This window comes from Pelodiscus sinensis, chromosome 1 (genome assembly GCF_052426305.1).
Source record: "Pelodiscus sinensis isolate ZL-2025 chromosome 1, ASM5242630v1, whole genome shotgun sequence".
Lineage (NCBI taxonomy): Eukaryota > Metazoa > Chordata > Testudines > Trionychidae > Pelodiscus > Pelodiscus sinensis.
The window spans coordinates 304,475,099-304,490,924 of NC_143052.1; the positions used below are offsets into that span (position 1 = coordinate 304,475,099).

The window sequence follows — 15,826 nt, forward strand, 5'->3', positions numbered from 1 at the left end:
CAATGTACTCCCAGTTCTAGAGAGGATCCAGTGTTTCATAGACAGCACCTGCAAGTGACTGTCCCTCAGATTCGGTATGAAAATTTCTCCTCCTTCTTAAGAGCCTCCCCACCCTGACCTTCCATTCCCCCCTTTTTTTCCTGGCATGGTGATTCAGAGTTATTCATAGTGGGGAAAATTCCCACCTGTCTGGTAAGCCTGGATGTCTCAGTGTTTCCTCATTAACTTTAATGGTCCTTCATTCATCTTTTCCTGTGTTGTACAATGCTAGGTGCTTGGTGCTAGTCTCCTGTGCTTGGGGAGGCAGACCTTCCTTCCGACTGCTCACCATCCTGCTGTCAGCTGGAGCTGAACACAGCAGCATAAATTAGGAGCATACTTTTTAATATACACAAATACATGCATTCATAACCACAGCCCGCATACAGAGTTCATAATGAACACAGAGTTCAGAATGTTACAAGCTTTTTCAAACACCTTAACATTTCTATAGCACAGTAACATTGTATACTATCAGATAATTTGACTGTTCAAATTCCCTGTTCTCCTCTTGGGTGTGTCTTGACCCTAATTTGTCACAGTGTTGCTATTATAAGTTTGAAAAACATACTCATGGATTTTTCAATGAGGGGTCCAGTTACAATTGCTATGAATAGGGCCTTGCTAAACAATTAATGCCCTGTACTTTAGTGACAGTTAACCATTTCTCAGCAGTCCATCCAGCTTACAAAGATAAGTAATGGCAGTTGTGGAACATTTATGGTAATAAGTTTGGAACAGTCCAGGGATATGGTACTGTCAAGATTATTACATTATATTTCAACAAAAGAATTATAAACACTTGCGCCTACGGTAGATAGTGATTCAAAATCAAATGTTAGAATCCTAGAATAAGTGTTTAAAAGACTGATTTAGATACCTATTTTACCATAAGAATTATCCACAGAGGAATGAAAACTGCATCTTACTAGCTGAGTTTCTCTAGAATTTTCCAATAGGAAGTCCTAGATATGCACTTCTCATGAATGAACTGGAACTCCTCTCATAACCTACAAATCACCCCCAGGTTCAGTAAAGGCAAAGAGCTTCCACCATGAGGCTCCTTGTTTCTACTGCTACTGCACATTCCCTGGCTCACCAGTTCACTGCAGCCTCTTGATGGCCTAGCTCTTGTGGAAACCATACCTACATAATTATAAACTAACGTCCAGTTGGCTGTCTCAGGAACACTCTATCATGGGTGGGTACCACAGTAGGGTAATGCAGGAACAGTGCTGTTTACTATAGATTCTATCTAAAGAAACATTATCTGTAAGTGTGACTGAGGGTGAGATTCTAGTGGTGTATGCAGTCCCCTATTCTGTGCTATCATGTTTCCATTCAGCCCGTGGCCTCTCCTATTCATGGGATATATTTGTTGGTGGATGGCAAGGAAAACAGAACATACTGAAGTGGCGCTACTCATTGCTGCCCAGATACCTGAGTGTAAGCTCCTCTCCACTTGGAATTGCAGAGTGAAGCAGGAGATCCTTAACTAAATTACAATTCTGTGTACAGAGATTGCCCTTAGAGTAATTTAATGAGCTCACTGGGATTATCTGGTAGATATACAAGTCAGATGTTCTCAGTTATTTATTTGTAAAAATACATCCATTTGTATCATGTAATAAGAGTAGGGGATTGAATCAAGACTTCTGATTATGTTCCTGACTCTGCACATGGTCTTCACTGTGACACTAAAAATCCGTTCCTTAATCTGCCTGTGTGTAAAATACTTGTCTATGAAATTCACGTAAGTGGTGTGTAGTTCTGAAGATTTCAAAATCTTGGTATGAATGACTCAAAAGTATATATGGAAAGGATTGTGATTATTACAGAAAATTACAGTCAAATTGATTTGTTCCCACTTTGTGTGTATTAGAAATGTTCAGAGTTCTCATTATACATTTAAGATAAGATTCACATTCCTGTGTTTTCTTAAATTCATTTTATTTGTCTATTTAAAATATAGAAATATGTGCTTGTCCTCCTGTTGAAAGTATGTCCAAAGGTTTAACCCTAAGATCCTTAATTGTCCTAATTTAAGAAGAGACAAGAACTAAAATCTCTTTTTTCCCTGCTCCCTTCTGTTGTAGTGTTGCCTACTCCCTCCCACCCACCAAGTTGTCAGAGCCTCCTACTCATCTGCATGTATATTACAGAGCTTCTCTTGCCTAAACCCTGGCAACTGCTACGTCATTGGCTGTTTTCTGTTTCTTCCCATGATGATGGGTTGGCTACCACCAGCAATATGAGGAGAGTGTGAAGGCTCAGATGCTGCCAAGTGAAGGAGAAAGTGGTTCACAACAAGGAGGCACTTCAGCCTTCCTTCCTGTTCACAAAGCCTTTCTCCTCCCCAGAACAGTAGCCCCTTGATCACATTTTAAAACCATTGGAAACTAACTAGATGCTGCTGGGTTAGTTGAGTTGGATTAATGTGTGAACATTTGTATGATATAGCTATGTGCTCATGGTAAGATATAACGTGTACTGTAGTTGTACATAGAGTTATATTTTGGACTATTTCCTGTCATTGTGTTGCTTCTGGAAGCATAATTGAAGTCAAGAGGAGATGTATGTTTTTTGGGAGGAAAGAATTAATGGCAATAAAAAAGCAACATACCTGAAAAACAAACAACTCTGCATTTACCCTTCTTTGTCACTAATATCTTTCCTTCTGACAAATGTGTAGTTTTGTGTCAAATCAATTACTTATTATTACATATTGCTTCATAGACTAAACTACATTTCCTAGTTCAATGAGCTAGCCATAAAAACGTGCTGAGCAAGATTGAGGATTTAGAGAGTGTAGTAAGGACAGAAGATTGTAAGGAGAATAGGGAGTGCAGGGAGCCATAGGAAAAATGTGAGCAGAGATTTATTGATTAATTTCAGTAATACCCCTATTTGTAAAATCCTGGATCCAGTTTCAAAAGATGGGATTCAGTATGCAGTAGCTGCATCTTGCTCTTCTGCTTTAATATTTGAAAAAGCTGAAACTTTCTTTGATAAGATGATCAAGAAGTGTAATAAAATGAAACTCGCTTTGATTTATTAACTGAAGCCTGCAAGATGGATAAATTAAAAGGAAAAGTCTTTCTTTACTGAGCCTTTTCCCCCTCAGATCAAAGAGTAAGTCTTTAAATCAACTTCAGTCTTAAACTACAATTTCAGTTTTAAAATAAAAGTTACTGTTATGACCTGTGATTTTTGTCTGTATAATCTGAGTTGGAATAAAATACTTACTTTAGTTGTCAACATTTATCAAACTTTTGTAATTATATGAATTTTCATTGGCTTTTTAAAAAATTATTCCTTCTAATGGTGTTGTAATTAATGCCCCCAATGACTCTTCAGTTGATGATCTGTAGTTGTTCAGATCACAGCTGTTTCACAACAGCTTCTGGAGAATCTTCATGAAGAGACTATTGCTTTTTGTCTTCAGAAGAGCAGAACCACATATTGAACCCTTTTGCTTTTGTAACATCATGCAAGGCTCCAACTGTATGAGAATACTATATTCAACATGTACTAGCAGAATAGGCCCCAAGACTAACAAATTAAAAAATACTGAGTTTTTGGGGCTCAGTTCACTTTTGCCTTCCTCTGTGCCATTTAAGTTATATTATATTACATTTACATTAGACATAGTATCATTGTGGTCTTTGTTTTTGGATAGTGATAGAAATGTAGCTGTGTTAGTCTGGTGTAGCTGAAACAAAAAACAGGACTATGTAGCACTTTAAAGACTAACAAGATGGTTTATTAGGTGATGAGCTTTCGTGGGCCAGACCCACTTACTCAGATCAAATACAGGCAGTCCCCGGGTTACGTACAGGATAGGGACTATAGGTTTGTTCTTAAGTTGAATTTGTATGTAAGTCAGAACTGGCTCCAGATTCAGCTGCTGCCACTGAAACTGACCAGGGGCTGACTACAGGAAGCCGGAGGCAGAGATGCTCTGCCCCCAGCTTCCTGGAATCAGCCTGATCAGTTTCAACAGCTGCTGAATCTGGAGCCTGGGACAGAACAGCTGGGGTGCTGCCCGGTAGGTTCCCACAGGAGCAACCCGGCAGTACCCCAGCTGCTCTACCCAAGGCGTCCCGCAACAAAAGCCTGGTCTGCTGGGGGGGGCGCACTAGCTGCGCCCCCTCCCCCCCCCCCAGCAGACCAGGGAGACCCGAGCAAAGCCGTACAGGCGGAGGGACCCCGCCGCCTGTGTGGCTTTGCTCCTTTGCCTCCGAGCAAAGCCGCACAGGCAGCGGGATGCTGCCTGTGTGGCTTTGCTCCTGTCTCCCTGGTCTGCTGGGGGGGTCCAGCAAAGCCGCTGGACCCCCACAGCAGACCAGGGACACCCGAGCAAAGCCACCGCCTGGGCGGCTTTGCTCCTGTCCCCCGGTCTGCTGGGGGGGTCCAGCAAAGCCGCTGCCCCCCCCCCCAGCAGACCAGGAACACCCGAGCAAAGCCGCCGCCTGGGCGGCTTTGCTCGTAAAGCCGCCCAGGCGGCGGCTTTGTTCGGGTGTCCCTGGTCTGCTGGAGGGGTCCAGCGGCTTTGCTGGACCCCCCCAGCAGACCAGGGAGACCGGGAGAAGCTTTTCTCGCCCCAGAGGACACGGGTGGCGACCCGCCGCCCGTGAGCTCTGGGGCGAGAAAAGCCCCGTTCGTAAGTGCAGATCCGACATAAGTCGGATCCACGTAAGTCGGGGACTGCCTGTAGTGGAAGAAAATTGTCACAACCATGTATACCAAAGGATTCATAGTCCTGTTTTTTGTTTTTGGATGTTCATTTATAAGTATTTTTAAGTTAGACACAATCTACTTAGATAACTATAATGTCAGGATGTTTGGAAATGCAGTATCTGTGAAATACTGTACACCAACCAATAAAACATGAAAATATGGTAACACTCAAAATAATTTATGGAATTTGAATGTATTGTTATAGTTTCTAGGTATTGTTTTGATTATCTCCTGTGTCCATCATTGCAGTTTTGAAGTAGCTGCTAAAGTAAGAGCAATGTTCATGCTGTGATTTTTTTTAAAACAACTGGGAACAAAGCTTTAACAAAACAGATAATGCAGTGTCAGTACATAATAGATTACTTCATTAGTATTAATTGTCATCTATAAATTGCTGCTCCGGAATGTCAGATCATTTTAATTTTTCTTATCAGTGTTGTGACATTTCATTTTCAAGTAATGGTATTTTTTCATTAAAGACATAATAGGCAGAGAACGGTGTTAATGAAGCATGTTGTACATAAGAAGACTTTGATAATGTTTTTACAGAAAAAACCCTGAAGCCAGTTTTACAAACTTGACTTAATTAATAACGTCATAAAGTCATTAGCTTTCCCTTTTTGACTTTTCCCTGAAGACTTTCATTAAAAACTCTTTTTCTTTTTCTTTTTCTGATAGAAGCCAAAATGAATTTCTTCAAGATCTCTGTACTGCAAAAAATCATTACTTTCATGACTTTAATCAATATCTAGCTGGGTTGTGAGAAGCAGAGATACGGTACAAGAGCAATTAATAGGAAGACAATTTGCAAACCTCACTAAAGTATTTTAGAGGTGAATCAGTGTTCCTATGGCAGAGACTTACTCTGTCCATTCCAGGAGGAAAATTGGAGTTTTGACCCCAATAAAGTGAAAGGAGGATTTCAGTTTTAGTTACTCAATATATTTGGTAATTTCAAGGCATACCTTTTGTTTTATTTAGCCTCGGTTTACTTGGAACAGTCATAATTTGGAGAACAACAGGAGGCCACCAATGAAGCACTGTGCAGGCTTTTTAATTGATTCTTCTTTCCTGGCTTCCTGTTGTTTTGATATAAGGCAGGTGTGTATTAAAGTCATGTAACTATTAGTCTTGTGTGATACCATATTGTACTTGGATGCACAGCATAGTGAAACCTTTTTAAGATATAAACATTAAAAATTAAGTACAGGAGAAAATAGAGAAAAACAATGTCAATGCTTTGCAGTTGCACAAAGAATCCTATTTCTTACCATATGCCTACAATACAATTATGCAATTGCAATTGTCCCATGCCAGCTTGTTTGGGCTAACGGGCTATTTAATTGTGATAAAGAGGTTTGGACTCAGACACAGTCCAAGTTCTGGGACCCTCCCACCTCCATTTCTTGATCGCCAGTTTCAACATTTGAATTATATAGACAACTATATACAAGGAAACCACAGTTCACCATATGTTATACAAAACACATAGGATCTTTTCCAGAGGAAAAGACAATACAACATGAAAAGCAGCATATGCATATGCATGTGCACACACAGAGAATCTGGTGAAGTGGGTTTTGCCCATGAAAGCTCATGATACTATATATTTGTGTTAGTCTCTAAGGTGCCACAGGACTATGCATTATTTTTAAAGTTACAGATTAATGCAGATAACCCTCTGAAACATTATTATAGTTTCCAATCTGTAGCTCAGACCAACCTAAGGGTTAGTTAGATCGGGCCTGGGTGGAGTAACTGGATTCTGTCAATTGCAGTCTGATACTCTGTGGCTTTTGCAGAATGAACCCAAAAAACCTTAACAAAACACCACATCCTATATAGTAGTTCTACCCCATTCCAGTATATGGATTTTGCACCATCATATAGCCATCAGTTACTCCTGATTAAATGTTTATCTCAAGATTGTTTTCATTGTCATCCTTCATCAGTATCTTAAACAACTATCTCTGGGAATTGCCGCATTCTAGCTTTGGTGTGATCTGTTATCTTGTCCTTGATGGTGTTTCCCTTAGTTTCAGTTATAATGGGTATGTTGCGTGGTGCCTCCTAGTGGTGCCTTCAAGTCTCTTACTCCTCCCTTGGCCATCTGGATCATTAATAGCCTTCCCACCCATCCCTTTCTATGTATATATTTTTCATTCACACAAACAAGAATTATGCAGATTCTTTGGCTATGTCTACACTATGAGGTTTTATTGGAAAAAGGTACGCAAATTGTGCTCCGCAATTTGCATACCTTTTTCCGATAGTTTTTTTGGAAGAGGCTTTTCTGAAATTTGGCCTCTCTACACTGGGCCAGATTTTAGAAAAAAAAAACTCTTTTGGAAGATTCCTTCTTCCTTGTGAGAGGAGAAAGACAGGGCTTCCGAAAAAGCACATCTGCTCTTCTGCAAAAAAAAGCAGAAGGGCAGATGCGTTCCCTGGATGCAGCAGAGTTTTTCCGGGATACCTCTGGAATCCCGGAAAAACCCCATAGATTAGACATAGCCCTAGTAACAAAAAGCAGAACATGCCAAGACTCTGGGGTAATCACAATAGAAATTTCTGTAAAGAAAAATAAAATATTATCCTAAAAGTGAAGGATGACTGTAATGTTTAGCTGTGAAGTATATTAGAGCATGAAATAACCTTGCAAGAAAATAGCTGGAAACCCAGTCACTTAATTTACCTTATACTAAATAGAACAAAACACTTCAGAATATACTATAGGGAATAATCCTGCTCTGAGGAGGATAAAAAAGATATAAAAAATACACAGAATACTGTATATTCCTGTTTGCTGAGTTATTAACATCTAGTCAAAGATAAAATAATATAAAGAATATAATCTTCTTTGAGTGATGTTCCCATGGGTGCTCCACTGTTGGTGTTGGGTTCTCCTGGTGCCACAGATCGGAGTTTTTCTTAGCAGTAGCTGATCGGACCATGCATGTGTGACAGGCACCTCGTGCTGTTCACCCTTTGCACTTTGTGTGTGCGGCCCAGCTCCCCTTAGTTCCTTCATTACTGCCTCGGTTACAGACAGAGCTCAATCTTTCTCTCTCCTCAGCTTATCTAGAGACAGAAAAATATAGCTATAGTTAGTTCATTTTTCCTGTTTGTTACTTAGGGTATGTCTAGACTGCATCCCTCTGTTAGCAGAGGGATGCAGATTAGGCAGGTCGACATTGCAAATGAGGCAGGGATTTAAATATCCTGTGCCTAATTTGCATAAAAATGGCCACCGCATTTTGCCAACTCAGCACTTTGTCGGCAAAAAGCGGCAGTCTAGAGGGGGATCTGTCCAGAAAGAAAGCCTTTTTCAACAGATCCTGTAAACCTCCTTGCAAGAGGCATAAGGGATCTGTCGAAAAAGGCTTTCTTTCTCAACAGATGCCTTGGTTCAGCACCACACCTCTTCACACAGACACAATCACGATAGACAGGTGCCACCTCTGGTTCAGTGCTCCACATCAGTGCCCAGTGCCGCTTCAAGGCAGTCATCTCCATTCCCTCCATCATTGACATGGTCTCCTTGCTCACCCAGATCACCTGTGCTCTCTCATCTTAGTTGGTTTGAGGATGACTGGAGGAGTGTATTCTTTTCCCAACGTTTGTCCCCTTCCAGATCGCCTGTACCGTATGATAGGCAAAGACCACAATACCCTCATGATCCCTCGTGGTTCCCAAGCTGGTCTTATCATCCACATCATTATCCACCACATTGGTCCCCATGGCATCAGTGGTCACCCTCCAGACATCGTCAGCACCTGCTAGGAGACCTGCAACATCCTCTTGCCCTCAGAGCCTTCTTCCAACAGAGGACTTGAATACCGAAGAGGGGCAAATCATGGATGAAGATGATCCTCAGCCACCAGATACTTCACTGACTGACCAGTCATCCTCCTTGCATGATGAAGCGGTGATCTCAACTGATTTATTGCTGACAGATGATTTAAAGCAATTCCAAGAACTCTTCAAGTGCCTTCCATTCCAAGAACTCTTCAAATGCATTCCTAGTCAGGAGGTGACCCTTACCAAAGTTCAGGAGAAACAACATCGGCTCCTAAAGAACTTACTGCCAGCGACCCAGTCTAAAATTGTGTTCCCAATTGATCAGGCAATCAAGAAAGTGGCTGATCAGGTATAGCAAATACCAGCCTCAATCCCCCTCCCGCCAACAAATGGGCTGACAGAAAATACTTTGTCCCTTCCAAAGCAGTCTTGCGCCCACAGCTGAATTCACTAGTGGTGGATGCTGCTCATCTTAGGTCTAAATTACCACAATTTAATACTTGTATGCAAGATAAAGAACATAAATTCCTTGATCTTTTTGGTAGGAACCAATTTTCCTCAAAATTACAGCTGCGAATCGCCAACTACACTGCTTTCCTTGCCAATCATGATTTCGAGAACTATATTAAATTAACCGAGCTCATGCAACATCTCCCAGATGATAGAAGGCCAATCCTAAAATCCATAGTACAGGAAGGTTACACTGCATCCCGTACTGTGCTACAGATGGTGCTGGACGTAGCCGACATGGCTGCATGAGCAACCGCTACATCTATAGTTACATGCCAAAAATCATGGCTACGTCTAGACTACATCCCTTTTTTGTAAAAGGGATGTAAATTAGACGTATCGAATTGCTAATGAAGCGGGGATTTAAATCTCCCCTGCTTCATTAGCATAAAAATGGCTGCCGCTTTTTTTCGGCACAGAGCTTTGCCGGAAAAAAGCACCAGTCAAGACGCTGATCTTGCGGAAAATAAAGCCTTTTCCAAAAGATCCCTTATCCCTTATTTCATAGAAAGATAAGGGATCTTTCGGAAAAGGCTTTATGGATATGGGACCAGGATTGCTGGGCAATGCCTTTCTCATTACACAGGATGCTCATTCGTACCATGCCTTTCCCCCAATTCCTCTCATTCCAAAAGCCATTTGCAAGATCAAGATGGAAGGCACCATCATCAGACAGACTTGGTTCCCCTATCTTTATCAGATGTCTCTTCAGCCTCCTTACACTCTTCCAAATTGACAAGACCTCCTCTCACAAAATGGACACACCTTTCTCCATTGCAAACTGCAAATGCAACACCTCATGGCTGAGAGATATTTTTGTCATTCCAAATAAAATCTGAAAATATTTTTCAACTAATTTTATGTGATTTAGGAAGACCATGAAAGGCAACATTTTTAAAATGTGGGGTCAGAACTGCACTTACTGTCTAAACAGCTGAGGGATTGTTTTATGGAGGATCTTCTTATATCACATAATGAGGATTTTGCAAACATATTCATAAGTCAATTCTTTTTTTTTTCAATTAAGGAAGCAATATTACACATATATACTGATCAAAGACACTTAGGAATTTTTACACGAAGCCTTCACACAGTATGTAAGAAGTTACCTATATTTGCTGTAAACCCAAGCTTCAAAGCATGACTCCAGACATGGTTTTAAACAACAAAATTAGGTTATGTAAATAGATCCATCTATGTTGGGAATTTATATGTCCTCCATCACATAGTATCTAATCACTTCACAATTCCTAAATGCATTTAGATGACTCGCTAAGTCAATCAGATTGGATTTTGAATAACCTGGTGTTACTTGGCTGATTGTTTAAGTATAGAATGCAAGAAAGGAATCCTGATTAAAGTTCACTTAGTAATTATTTATCTTGTCAAATATGCTTTTCAGGGCCTAAAATGGTAGAAGTCCTTGGTCAGCAATTTCAAATCAACTCCATAGATGGCATACCTCTTTTTACAGTGGATGAAAATGAAGCTGCAGTTGGTACAGATAAACTTCGAGTCACAGGTTTGTAACAGACAATTAAGAAATGCTTGAAAAATATGTTTCCACATATAAATAAAACCAAATCACATACAGTTGAGCTAAAATAACATTTAAATTAAACCATCTGGATGTCCATACAAGTTATATCTTTACCTCATTAGGAAAGAGAAAATCTGAAAAGGGCCCTACCTTTATCAATAAATTGAATTGGTGGGCTAGGAATATCATTAACATTATAATAGTGTTTGCATAATCTTCACCTTAAACTAACGCCTGTAGATGACAGCCATCGTGCCTGAACTGTTTCTCTCATTTATTTCTCATTTTCAGTGCACATGGTAAACTAAGAGCAAAAGAATCCTGTATGCTCTGATTTGTGTAACCATTTGGATTGAGGATTCTAAGTGGAATTTTTGCAAAGTCCTGCTGTAAAACAGAGATTTTGTATACCTTTCAAAGCGATAGTATGGTCTTATTTTCCCTTGCCTTTGATATATTTACCATAGCACTAACTATAGTACATTTAAAATGTCACTTATCAAAAGACAAATTTGCCTTAAAAATATCAGATCATATTTGAATAATTCAGCACATAATTAACATTAATACAAAATAATAGTTGCTCTCATTTGATAGCATACATAAAGACATTTTGCTGTGTTTCATTGTAAGCTAGTATTTACATTATCTGTAGCCCCTAACAATGTTTTCCAGGTCTAACTTGCTTTAAAATGTGCATATTAAAGTTCAGTTGCTCTGGTTTTAAATTGGAATAATTCATCAAAGAAAATACTGAAATTACCACATAACTTACTACCAATTTCACTTTTCATATTTAGAACCGTATTACAACTATCACATTTAACTTGTGTTCCCTATTAGTATTATAAAACCTTGAGGTCTTAATTTTATTAGATCACGGCAAGTTATTTCACTGCATAAAATATTACAGTAGTAGTTAGTGTATACAGGTATTCAGCACTTCAAAGCCAAATTTGTTAAAATATGTATGTTCATAAATTATGTTTACCCCTTAGGGTTTTATATTTTTTCTTTTTTTAACCTAATTGAAATTACAACATTGTTTAACCAGGAAACCACCTTAAATGATTATTGTATGCTCAAGAGACACCAAACTTTAATAAAAACTGTTTTTAAGCAAAGATATGGAAGATTGCATAATTGTTAGCTGATTTTGAAAGGGTTTATCTGTGCACAACGTCAGAATCAGTCATACATTCATTGAAATAACGATGTAAAAATATGTATTCTACTTGTTTATTAATCTTCTACTTGGCAAAGACAATTTTGATCCCCATAGGTATTATATAGACACATAAAAGCTTGATTCCCTTTCATACCAGTGTAAATCAGGAGCAAATCTATTCAAGTCAATGGAATTGTTCCAGTATAAATATGTATAAGTGAGAGGAGAATCAAACCCACTATAACATTTTTTTAAAATAAGCATTTTTAAGTATACTTGTTTATTAAAGTCAATGTGTTCGGTTTTATGGATAAGCTGTGGATACATGAGATAAATGCAGGCTTAAAAACACATCAAAATATCTTGCATTACTATTTCTTTATATACAGTGTAGAGACCCACCTTCTCTTCTCTTCATCTCTTATATACCTTATCAACAACACATTAGTCACTGACTAGGAAAGCTGACTGCCTTGCAACAAAAATGCAGTGTAGCGGAGGTTAAAAATGTATTTGTAAATTATAGTAAAATGTCAGAAAACTACATGATTATTCTTAAAGTTCACTGTACAGCCTAACTCCTGAAATCATCTTTTCTCAGCAAGCTTGAGATGTGTGATCTAGTACTGTCAGAGTTACAGTGCCAGACAACACTCATGGTAATCTACTGTTGCCCTGCTTTTTGTGTAGTCATTTTACACCAGTACAAAGTAAGTGTATATAGATTACTTTATTCTCACCTTTGCAGTGGTGTAAATGAACCATGGAGAACCAGCACCTGAGAATCCCCTGTTTGGAACAATGCTGCATACCCTGGAGCAGGGAACCATGGTTATATTGCTAATAATATGTTTGACCTACCATGACTGTAATAATGAGGTTGCAATGGAATCTCTAGAAGGAATCCTTCTACACAGATGGCTGGGTAGGAATCCCTGGGTATAGAAAGCATGATTCCTGGCCTCTCTTGATCCATACAACCCAGTGCTGCAGATCAGGGTCTAAATACTACTTGTCAATCTACGACCCTGTGTTCAAGGCCCATGACCCCTTACACCATTCCCCCAGTCTCTGTATGGTTGGTAAACTTCATCAGTAACAATTTTGGTTTTTTCCAGGTCCTTAATAAAAATGTTAAATAATGCAGGGCCAAGAACCAATCTTTCTGGGACCCCCTAGAAATACCCCCACTCAATGATGATTCCCTGTTTACAATCATATTTTGAAATTTGCCAGTTCACACGTTTTTAATCCATTTAATATGTCATGTTGATTGTGTAGTACTAGTGTCTTAAACAAAATACAGTGCAATGCCATGCAAATGCCTCCCAGATCTCTAAGGCTGTGTTTACATTGGCAAGATTTTGCACAAAAGCAGCTGCTTTTGTGCAAAAACTTGCTGCCTGTCTACATTGGCCCCGAGTTCTTGCACAAGAACACTGACGTTCTAATGTAAGAAATCAGTGCTTCTTGCGCAAGAACTATAACACTCCCATTCAGGAATAAGCCCTCTTGCACAAGTGTTCTTGCGCAAGAGGCCAGTGTAGACAGGCAGCCAAGACATTTTGCGCAAAAGCAGTCTAAACGGAAAAAAGCCCTAGTGGCCACTTGGATGCTCCATACCCGCATGCAGCTCCCAGACTTCCTGATAACCCAAGCCCCCTTAAAGGCAGACGCAGCCTGCAGAGGGCACGAGGCAGAAACCTTTCTGCCACCTCTGCCATCGACCTCTGCCACGTGGCTCTGCTCCCTTCCCCAACAGCCACCAGACCACCAGCCCAGGATGGCCACTCCAGGGGGGGAACAGCCACCCGCACCCCCAGCGCAGGAGGCCCCAAGGGGCAGGAAGCGGAGAGCCCCATCCTGGTCCCCAGGGGAGCTCGAGGCCCTCCTGGACCTGTGGGCCGACAAGGAGGCCCTGCATGACACCCGGGGCAGACATTTTCCGCCGCATGGCCCAGGCGCTGTAGGACCAGGGCCATCCAGACCAGACCCTCAAGCAGGTCTGGGCAAAGGTCAAAGAGCTGCGCCTGGGCTATGCTCACCGCATTCTGGGCCAGGCAGCACCACAAGGACTGTCCATGCCCGTGGACATGAGCAGGCGCCCTCCCCCCCCGTCACCAGGCCCAGTGAGGCAAGGGAGGAAGATGAGCCCTCATCGCTCACATGGCGCAGGCCATGCACTCCGGCATGGCAATACCCCCTCCACCCGCCGTCCCTCCCTTTCAAATGCCCATGCCCCCCCCTCCTGCTCCCACCATCCCGCCTGCTCCTGCTGCCCCTCCTGCCCACCTCTCTGTGGTGCCTGCCCCATTGTGGCCAGACCCACACATGCTGGTCTGGCCCCACAGAGGAGGTCGCAGGGGCCACCCCTCCCAGCACTTGTTCCCCTCCTCCTCCCAGTTCAGAGTCCCCTCCCCCTCCCACTTCAGAGCCCTCTCCCCATTGTAAATAAAATGTTCAAACTTTGTTTTCCAAAAAAACCTGTGTTGGTTGTTTATTGGGAGGTACAGGTCGGAGAAGAGGGAAGGGTTAGGGATGGTAGGGAGACAGAGGCGACCCTACTATGGGGCCTGGGAGAACATCTCTGTCAGGGCCTTCCAGATGCGCACCTCATCATGGTGCTCCTGGCGGATAGCAGCTGTGTGGGGCTGTTTGAAGGCCTGGCCCTCGCCTGCCATCCATGCCGGGAGGAAGGCCTCCCCCTTCCGCTCCATGAGATTGTGGAGCACGCAGCACGCAGCCACTACCTCGGGGACATTCCACTCACCCATCTCCAGACAGGTAAGGAAACAGCGGAACCAGGCTTTCAGCCTCCCGAAGGTGCACTCAACTTGGTTGTGGGCCTGGTTGAGGCAGTCGTTGAACTGTGCCGGGATGTGGTCCATCTGCCCTGTGTAGGGCCACATTAGCCAGGGCAGCAGGGGGTAGGCTGCATCCCCCACAACACACGTGGGCATTGGCATGTCCCCGACAATAAATTCCCGCTGGGGGAAGAAAGTGCCTGCTTCCAGCCTGTTTCGTAGAATGTGTGCGTCGTGTGCCCTGCCAGACCAGCCTGCATAAATGTCCAGGAAGTGGCCACGGTGGTCCATGAGGGCCTGGAGTACGATGAAGAAGTACCCTTTCTGTTTATGAAATGGGACGCTCGATGCTCCAGGGCACAGACAGGGATGTGGGTTGCATCCAGGGCTCCCCCGCAGTTGGGGAACCCCAGAGCCGCAAAGCCGGCCACCATAGCCTCCACGTCGCGCAGGTGGATGACTCTCTGGAGCAGGATGTCATCGATGGCACGGACAATCTGCAGAAGGGTGCAGAGAAATACGGGAACACATCACATAAGGTAGGATGAGTGCGTGCTCCCTTAGGAGGTTCCCCCCCCCCCCGTGATGCCCTCTATCCACACACACACACACACACACACCCCAGGGCCCCCCCGCCCCACCAGCAGGTCTGTTCAAGGGACGGACGGCCCAGACCCCTGGGTGACACAGCCTGGAGTCTTGCCTGCCCCTGGGCATGGAGTGCAGCACCCTTCCCCCCACTCTCCCTGGGACTTACCTGCATGACTACAGCACCAATGGACGATCTGCCCACCCCGAACAGGTTTGTTACCGATTGGTAGCTGTCCGGGGTGGCCAGCTTCCAGAGTACGATGGCAACCCTCTTGTCCACTGGGATGGGTGCCTGCAGCCGGGTGGTGCTTCTCTGGAGCGCAGGGGCGAGTCAGGCACATAGCTCCAGGAACGTCTGCTTTTGTATCTGAAAGTTCAGGAGCCATTGCTGGTCGTCCCATTGCCCCAGGACCAGGCGGTCCCACTAGTTGGTACTGGTGTCCAATCTCCACAAGGACCTCTCCACGGTGGGGTGGGGATGGCACAGGGATGCCATGGCCTCCCTGGTAAGGGAGTCCAGAGTGACCTGTGCCTCAAGGTTCTGGACGAGGAGTTCAGCAGCATGGAGCAGCAGCTGCAGCTACTCCAAAATGGCCGGAAGGGGCCAGAGCAGGCACAAGGCCATCCCTGGCTCCA

General features: G+C 42.9%; 1 protein-coding gene across 3 annotated transcripts in view; it reads left to right on the plus strand.

Moving 5' to 3' along the window:
- The window catches only part of SGCG (sarcoglycan gamma), a 151,978-nt gene that overhangs the window by 67,364 nt on the left and 68,788 nt on the right, over positions 1-15,826 (plus strand). For all 3 annotated transcript variants that reach the window (XM_075919276.2, XM_025179381.3, XM_025179380.3), the window contains exon 5: positions 10,490-10,609. In XM_075919276.2, the coding sequence (XP_075775391.1) occupies positions 10,490-10,609 (120 nt within the window). The remainder of the gene's footprint in view (positions 1-10,489; positions 10,610-15,826) is intronic.